The 8,744-nt window shown below is 54.3% G+C and overlaps 1 protein-coding gene across 1 annotated transcript in view; it reads right to left on the reverse strand.

Moving 5' to 3' along the window:
* Positions 1–538: 538 nt before the first annotated feature.
* MCM3 (minichromosome maintenance complex component 3) overlaps positions 539–8,744 on the reverse strand; it is a 10,199-nt gene continuing 1,993 nt past the window's right edge. Inside the window, exons 4-16 of the mRNA XM_017745078.1 lie at positions 8,403–8,641; positions 7,521–7,629; positions 6,772–6,925; positions 5,575–5,706; positions 4,878–5,086; positions 4,227–4,401; positions 3,975–4,101; positions 3,563–3,713; positions 3,276–3,416; positions 2,951–3,057; positions 2,488–2,570; positions 1,898–1,973; positions 539–1,693 (exon numbers count right to left, since the gene is read on the reverse strand). Coding sequence (XP_017600567.1) covers positions 1,495–1,693; positions 1,898–1,973; positions 2,488–2,570; positions 2,951–3,057; positions 3,276–3,416; positions 3,563–3,713; positions 3,975–4,101; positions 4,227–4,401; positions 4,878–5,086; positions 5,575–5,706; positions 6,772–6,925; positions 7,521–7,629; positions 8,403–8,641 — 1,902 coding nt within the window. The 3' untranslated portion in view covers positions 539–1,494. The remainder of the gene's footprint in view (positions 1,694–1,897; positions 1,974–2,487; positions 2,571–2,950; positions 3,058–3,275; positions 3,417–3,562; positions 3,714–3,974; positions 4,102–4,226; positions 4,402–4,877; positions 5,087–5,574; positions 5,707–6,771; positions 6,926–7,520; positions 7,630–8,402; positions 8,642–8,744) is intronic.

Below are 8,744 nucleotides of genomic sequence, written 5' to 3' on the forward strand. Positions count from 1 at the left end.
TGTTGCTTTGGGAAGCAGGTACAGGACAGACGTACAGGACAGGTGTACCGGAGAGGTGTACAGGACAGGTCATTCCTTTCCACTTCAGCGCAGTCCCTCCCACCCGGGCAGCAAGAACGGCACAGTCCATTGTGACCTGCACTAATTTTCCTCAGGAATGCGTACCAGTTCCCAGCGGGCACACCTGCAGGCAACACTTGGCAGACATCCCACCTCAGCCAGGCCAGGACTCCTGTGTTCAGTCTCTGTCCTTGGCAATGATCGTGAGGCAGATGAGGGATCTTCGGACCATCTCTTACAGCTTCATACCCACACAATACACCCACCCAGAGATCTTTAGGAGGCTGCAAACACACAAAATCCCCTCCAACCCTGCTGTCATGGCTGTGTTGGAGGAGAGGAGCTCCGAAATCTGGCTTTCAGAGCTCACCAGGCAGCTGAAGTCCTTCCACAGCAGCACAAATCCCACCTGTGTAACTGCAGCTGCATCCCCACAAGTGGGAATTTTACATCCACCTAAGCAGCCATGCATGGGGTGAACAGTATAGACATTTTTATTACCCATTTTTATTACCCAAATAAAGATTTATGGCACCCAGAAAGAAGGGAGCAGGAGCTGTGTGGGTGTCTGGAGATGGGCAGGGACAACAGCAAACCTGTTCAGGGGTTTCTCCAAAGCTTAACCTCAAACTCACCAGGACAAAAGAAAAAGAAATTAAAGAAAAACCCAAACCTTCAGCAACTCTGATCACGACCAGCCAGAACTGGTCTGACTGTGCTTTCAGCTTTCCTTGAAAGCCATCCCCAGGGCATGATCCCAGGCTAAAGGCAGGAGCAGGAGATGGAATCCATCTGTGCCAGGGAGCAGCTCTGAGCATTCCAGGTTCTTCCCTGGGGGTAAAACCCCCATCAGGGAATCTGGAAATCCAGGCTGACCCATGGGCAGTGGAGCAGGTCAGACTACACCTGCCCCTCCATTGCCAGGAATCATCCTCCACCTGATGGGTGGGAAGAGCAGAACCAACAGGACAGGCTTTAGGCACCCTTCCCTGTGAGACAAGTAGATCTAGGCTATAGAATTGGGGGGAAAATGGAAAATAAAGGGAAAAATAAAAGCTTCGCTAATAGTGGAGCTCTCATATTGCTCCCCATCACCACCCTCAAATGTCAGATTTCTAAATCTGGATTTTTTTATTTAAAAGCTGGAACTCTTACCACCAAAGCTAAGAACAATACATTAAAAACACTGAAATATTTGCTCCTAGGTTTTTCCCTTCGTCTCCTTGCAGAAACCTCTTCCCAAATACTCCACTTTGGAGACAGCAACAACTTCCAGAGCTCCTGGCTCTTTTTTTTTTGGTGCCAGCAACGCACAGGAAGGAAGCGCAGAGACTTGAGCTCCCCCAAAATCCAGCTCAGCCACATGAAGCATTCAAACACAAGGAGTCTCCAGGCTGAGAGAACACAAGAACTCAGGCTCCTCCATGCAGAGGCTCAGATCAAGAAGATAATGTCATCAGACACCATGATCTGGTTGTCATCCTGCATGTGGGCCAGGGCCACCTTCACCTCGGCCGCCGAGAAGGGCTCGGGGTTGTCGTGGTTGATGGATTCCATCATGTTCTTCAGGCCCACAGACTGGGCGTGGGAAGCTTTGAACACCTCCAGGAGAGCAGCCTTGAATGCTTTCAACCTGGTCAGGGGAGAGGGAATCACCCTTGGAGACCACACACAAATCCTTCCCCTTGTTCCCAGCCCAGGATGCCTCAGCTCTTCCCCATTCCAGCAGCAGCATTCAGCAACCCAGAGCTGGGAGCATCACAGATGCCCCTCCAGCGTGGGACAACAGCCTGGAGCTGCTGAGGGAGGTGGACACACAGGGACAGCCCCCACTCACCTTGGCTCAGCCAACTCCAGCTTCTTCCCTTCGCCAGCTCCAGAGGCTTCGGGTGTTTTTGGAGGGTGTGCCTGAACTGGAGCAGAAGAAGAGTTACCTTCACCCTGTGCCTGGTGTCCAAGCACCCAGAGAGCAAAAGTACTGGGCTCAGGACTGGGGGGTGATTCCAAACTGCCTCCCAATTTTGTTATTTATGGTGCAGTTTGGAGGTGGACGGAAAAAAATTAATCAGCAACAGAATCACAAAATGGTTTGGGTTGGAAGGGACATTAAAGCTCATCCAGTGCCACCCCCTGCCATGGTCAGGGACACCTTCCACTCGCCCAGGTTGCTCCAAGCCCCATCCAGCCTGGCCTTGGACATTTCCAGGGATGGGGCAGCCACAGCTTCTCTGGGAACCTGTGCCTCACCACCCTCACAGCCAAGAATTCCTTCCTAGTATCCCATCTAACCCTGTCCTACATGGATTGGTTCTGGATGGTGCTGCATCACACCAGGGACCACAGGTAACAGCAGCATTGCTGCTCCCCAGGCTATGCTGACCCAGCAGCACCCTCAGGAGCCAGGTGTCACCAAACCCAGGGACTCACCCTGTGGCATCTCCTCCTCAGCGTCACTGAAGTCGTACGGGTCGTAGGAGCCCTCCTCGCCTTCTGTGCGTGCCTTCTTCCTTCTGGGAGCAGGGAGGAGGGGTCACCCAAGGGTTTGGGTTGGAAGGGACCTTAAGGATCATCCTGTTCCGCCCCCTGCCATGGGCACTATCCCAGGCTGCTCCAAGCCCCTTCCAGCCTGGCCTAGAACACTTCCAGGGATCCAGGGGCAGCCACAGCTTCCTTCTCTGGGCAACCTGTGCCAGTGCTTTACATCTTTGGATGTGGCCATCCAGCCAGTTCCTTATCCATGAAAATATGATGTCCCTCTACTACAAATGGGGTGGGACAAACGACCTGGCTGAGCAAAACATGGAGTATTTCCCCAAAGCCTGGGGCAGCCTCAGAAGAAGCTGGTGCCCTTTGCACCATGTCCCTCTCACTCCCTTGCCCTGGCTCCTACCTCCTTGTCCTGCGCTCCTCCTTGGGCTGTGACTCCTGATCTTCCTCCTTCTCAGTCTCAGAGTCATCCTCCACTGGCTTCCTGCGCTTCTTCTCCTTCTCCAGCACCTGTGTGGCAAAGGCAGGATGGACTCAGAGCCATTTCCACTCAAGCTGCTTTTAGGGACCAACCCCAAGCATCCAAGATCCCACAGTGGTGGCCTGATCCCTTAGTATGTCCAGGAAAGGTCCCACCAGAAGCCCAGGGTGCTCAGCCTGCACCAAGCCCACCCCTTCCTATGACAATCTTGGGATCCCCTGGGAACAGAGAGACACCTTCCCCCCACCTTTTTGAAGTAGGCGAACTGCACCAGCTCCAGAGCTGCCTCAGCATCCTGCAGATCCACAGTCTTGTTCATCCTGGCCTTGGCGTGGGCCGTGGAGAGGCGGATCAGGGTCTCCAGGGTCCGGGCTGTGATGGGCGAGGTCTGGGGGGACAGAGAGAGGGGGTCTCCACGTGACCCTCACTGAGAAGTGTCACATCCAAGGTGGAAAACACCCATATGGAGAGAGGGGAGCCTGTGCCTCAGTTCCCCTCCTCCTGGCCCAAGTGGGAGCTGCTCCCAGGGCTCACCCTGGCCACGTCCGAGTTCATCTGGCTCTGGCTGCGCAGGCGGGAATACTCCTCAGCGATGTAGCTCGCCGACTCCTCGGTCAGCACGGGCTTGATCATCTTTGCTACGTGGATGTACTTCCTCATGAACTCCATGCTGACGACCTTCTCCCTGTGGGAATGCACATCCACACGTTATCCACAGTGGGGATGGGCTTCCCATCCATTTATATCCCTTCAGGGGCATCCAGGTGTGCAGGGAATTTGGCTCCAGATGTTCCCCACCTGCCGGGCATAAGAGATCACGCAAGGCTCCTTCATCCTACCCATGGACCACCTGGAGCATGGCTGGCACTGGCTGGATACTCGGGCCAAACCCACAAACCCACAGTGCTGGACACCCTGAGGGAGCTCCAGGGCATGATGGACTCACTTGCGGCGGTTGGGCCCGTGCAGGAGGTCGTCGTGTTTCTCATACACCTGCAGCTCCTGCTCCTCCTCCTGCATGAAGTCAGGGTCATCCGTAGCCAGCATCTCCACAGCGCTGCCCAGGGGCATGGCTGGAGAGGGGAACGTACAGAGAATAGGATTTTACCCTCTGGAGCAACTTCTAATAGTCCCCATAAATAGTCCCCAAGAGCTGCCACCAAGGGGTGACGCCTGGCTGAGGAGGGATGGGCCTCACCATCGCCGTCCTGCTCGTTGGGGTTGCGGTAGCGGTGCATCCGCAGGACGTGGTCCGAGATCTCCCTGTCCTGCTCAGGGTCCATCTGGTCCAGCACGATGAAGAGGAGGTCGAAGCGGGAGAGCAGGGAGTCCTGCAGGCCGATGTTCTCCATGGGCGTCTTGTACTGGTCATACTGGGGAAGGACGAGGTGAGGGGTTACAGGAGACACTCATGGGCCAGTCCTGGCTGCCAGGGAGGTTGGGGGGATTTCCTTGGGCCAGGGCTGAAAGGATGGATGGATGGATGGACACCACACCAAACCCAGCCTGCTGCAGCAGTACAGCCACTTTTCCCCATCCTGCAAAGCTCTTATTTCCAAGAAAAACAAGTATTTTTTGCAATCCCTAATCAGATACCAAGACTGAGGCTCACCACCAGCATGAGGGTCCATTGGGCTGCCCCAACACCCAGACAGAACCAAAACAGGGTGAGAAACACCAGGAGCCCCTCTCTCCTCCAGGAAAGCCATGACCACAACAGACCCCAAACCAACCAGGTCTTTGCTGTGCCATGGATCCAAGTCACTGATTTGGGGGATCTTTTGGGATTCACCAGCTGCCTCCTCCCAGCACCCAGCCTTCTCCAGGGAAGGGTAACACCAGCACTCACCCGACCATAGACAGGGTTGGCAGCAGCCAGGACGCTGCAGCGGGAGTTGAGGCGGGCCTGGATGCCGGCCTTGGCGATGGTGACCCGTCCCTGCTCCATCACCTCGTGGATGGCCGTGCGGTCGATGTCGGACATCTTGTCGAACTCGTCGATGCACACCACGCCCCGGTCGGCCAACACCATGGCTCCCGCTTCCAGGCGCCGCTCCCCTGGGATAGGGTGGGGGAAAACAGGGTCAACCACCACCCACTGGCCCTACACACCTCCTGCCCAGCCATCCCCATCACCCCTGGGATGAGGGTGAGCCTCAAGGAGCAGCAGCGTCCTTCTGGGTTGCTCTCTGACCGAACATGACAGCAGAGGGAACACTCAGGACATGGATCAGGATTAGGAATGCCTTCCCAAGAGGAAGACAAAAATCCACGCTGCTGCTAGCCCTCAGATATGGCACCAAGTGGAAGAGGAGTAAAGAAGACCACCACCTAACTGGAGAAAATATCCCAAAACATGGGATCCCATGGTCCCGAATGATCATTACCATAAAGCTTCTGGTGGAGCAAGCCCTGCAAGTGTCACTGCAGAACAAACATTACAAATTTAAGGTTGGAAAAGACCTTTCAGATCATCAAAAGCAGCAGCCCTGGATGTCACAGAGTCCCTCCCAGGGGTTAACAACCATCACCCCGATGCTCCTCACCAGTCTCTTGGTCCGTGGTGATGGCAGCGGTGAGACCAACGCCAGAGGAGCCCCTGCCAGTGGTGGGGATGGCCCGGGGTGCCGTGCTCAGCACGTACCTCAGCAGCTGGGATTTGGCCACAGAAGGGTCTCCTAGTATGGAGAACAGCACGTTTAGGAACCACGCATCACCTGGATATCAATACCACCATCACCCTGGTGCTGTGTCTGGTTTGGGGTGCTCAGAGCAGGGGCAGGTAGAGGGGAAAGGGGACAGAAGGGTTTTGTTCAAACTTTGGAAAATAAGGTGAGCATGTGATCTTCCTACCATCATCAGTGATCCCATGGGAGGAAATAGAGAGGATGAAGGTAAGAGATTTAAGAGGTGATGAGGATGGGACAAGAGGCAATGGGGACAATCTGAAACACAGAAGATCCCAAGTGGAAAGAAAAAAAAACACCACCTTGACAGTGGGCAAACACTGGGATAGTGGTCATGGGATCCCCTAGAATCACAAAATGGTTTCAGATGAAAGAGACCTTAAAGCTCATCTCACTCCAACCCCCTACCATGGGCAGGGACATCTTCCACTATCCCAGATTCCTCCAAGCCCCATCCAACCTGGCTTTGGACACTTCCAGGGATCCAGGGGCTGCCCCAGCTTCTCTGGCCAACCAGAGCCAGAGAAGCCTCACCACCCTCATAGGAAACAATTCCTTCCCAATATCCCATCTATCCCAGCCCTCTGACAGTAGGAAGCCATTCCTCCTTGTCCTGTCCTATCACCCCATGCCTTGTCCCAAGTCCCTCTCCAGCTCTCCTGGAGCCCCTTTAGGCACCGGAAGGGGCTCCAAGGTGTCCCTGGAGATTTCTCCAGGCTGAACACCCCCAGCTCTCCCAGCCTGGCTCTAGAGCAGAGGAGCTCCAGCCCTTGGACTCCTGTCCAAGGTCTCCTCTCGACTCACTCTAACAGGTCCACATCTTTCTTGCACTGATGACTCCACTTCTGCACACATCTCCATCCCTGGAGGTGTTCAAAACCAACCAGACAAGTCACAAAGCAACCTGACCTACCAGTGACACCTGCACACATCCCTGGACCAGGCACCTCCAGATGTCCTGTCTAACATCAGTTACTCCACAAAACTAAATCCAGACTCCTTCACCCCACCCCCAACAACACCAACTGAGGGTGCCTCTGCCCAGCCCTCCCAGACCTATCAGCAAGATGTTGATGTCTCCTCGGATGCGGCTCCCGTTCTCCAGGATCTTCTCTACCCCTCCCAGCAGCATGCAGAGAATGGCCTTCTTGATGTACTCATGCCCGTGGATGCTGGGAGCCAGGGATCTGGCCAGCTGGTCAAAGATATCCTAAAGCAGAAGAGGCAGAGCATGGCCTGTCACGTGGACTGGAGTAAGAAAGAACAAGCAATACTTCAAAAGACCATTTCAGCCCAAATTTCAGCTTATTCTTATCACAGAGCCACATGGATAAAAATTATTTGGAAAGGAGAAAACTGTTGGCCAGAGTTTTCTTTCAGTGGGATTTATATGAACACCTGGACCATCTTGTCACTGACACCCAAACAAGCACTGGAAGCAGTGAGAGCAAGGCTTGCTCCTCTCTGTGCTACAGAGGAAAAGCTCTGAGCATAAGAGGCTGGAGCAGAACCCCATTATCTCAGTCTGGGGTGAGAAAAGACGTGTTTCTCCTGCAGAGGAAACTTCCTGGAAACCCGCTGGCAGGGTCAGGACACAGCAGAAGGATGCTCTGCAAGCAGTACAGAAGCAGCAAAAAAAAAACCCAACAGGGCCTGATCACAGTCTAAGCAGAAAATTCAAAGAAAATGAGTTGGAAAATCTGACAATGTGCTAAGAGGGTTGAAGAGTTACTTGCAACCCAACAAGAATGTCCTTAGCCACATGCCAAGCTGAAACTTCATCCCTGGCCAGAAGACTCAAGTACCTTGGAGCGGCTCTTGCTGAACCTCTTGATCTTGGCCACGTCAGAAGCAGAGTAGAGCGGCCGGATGTCTTTGCTCATCTGCTTCACATGGCAGGCAATGAGGATGGTCCTGGAGAAGGGACACAGCCGTGGTCAGCTCTGCAAACCCCACAGAGACACAGCAGAAACTTCCACAGGTCATCACTTGCTCTAGGAAGCCCTAGAAGGAGGTGGGAAGCTTCAACAGCTGTAGCACCCTCCATCTGACTGTGCTGGGCCATCAGTGGAGCATCGTTTAAGAACATCCAAACCCTTCTGGGCAGAGCTGGAAGTCACAGCTGCACATTGTGAGGGGAGACATCACCACAGTCTACAGCTTCCTATGGAGCATCTTTTAAGAACATCCAAACCCTTCTGGGCAGTCACAACTGCACATTTTGAGGGGAGACATCACCACAGTCTACAGCTTCCTCACAAAGGGAAGTGGAAAAGTGGCACCAATCTCTTCTGAGACCTGGGAATGGCTGGAGCTGTGTCACAGGAGGGTGAGGTTGGATATCAGGAACAGGTTCTTCCCCCAGGGGTGGTAGGGCACTGACAGGCTCCCCAGGGAATAGGCATGGCCCCAAGGTTCACAGAGCTCCAAGAGCATTTGAACAATGCTCCCAGGCACAGGGTGCAGTGTTGGGGTGCCTGTTCAGGGCCAGGAGTTGGACTTGATGATCCTTGTGGGCCCTTTCCAACTCAGCATATTTGGTGATTAGGATCAAGGTGCAAACCGCTTCCAAGGGATTTAAACCACTGTTTGACCCAGCTGTGTGATGGCCACCTGCCAGATCTCACCTTCCAGAGACATGACCTGACCAAATAGGGTGAGAGGGCTGAAACCCAAAGCAGACTGACCTGAAAGTGCCCGAAGTGTAGCCCCCTTTCTTCCCTGGCAGGCAGCGGTACGTCCCCACCACCTGGATTCGGTCCCCAGGCTTCACCCTGTCCACCAGGTCATCGTCCAGAACCACGTCCACCGAGCGTGGCAGCTGCCCCGCTGGGGCCTTCTCGGGCATCTCCTGGATGGTGATGGTCTGGTGGTCCTTGTAGACCGAGAGGCCAAACTCTGTCTCCAGCGGGTTGTTCTCTTCATCCTAAAGCAGGAACCCAAATTAAAAGACCAGCACCATTTTTCAGGAGAGCAGGGAGGAGAGGTAAGGTCAGCTGAGCAGGGGAAACACAGGCTGCATCATCCAA

The sequence above is a fragment of the Corvus brachyrhynchos genome, unplaced genomic scaffold (genome assembly GCF_000691975.1).
Source record: "Corvus brachyrhynchos isolate BGI_N302 unplaced genomic scaffold, ASM69197v1 scaffold116, whole genome shotgun sequence".
Classification (NCBI taxonomy): domain Eukaryota; kingdom Metazoa; phylum Chordata; class Aves; order Passeriformes; family Corvidae; genus Corvus; species Corvus brachyrhynchos.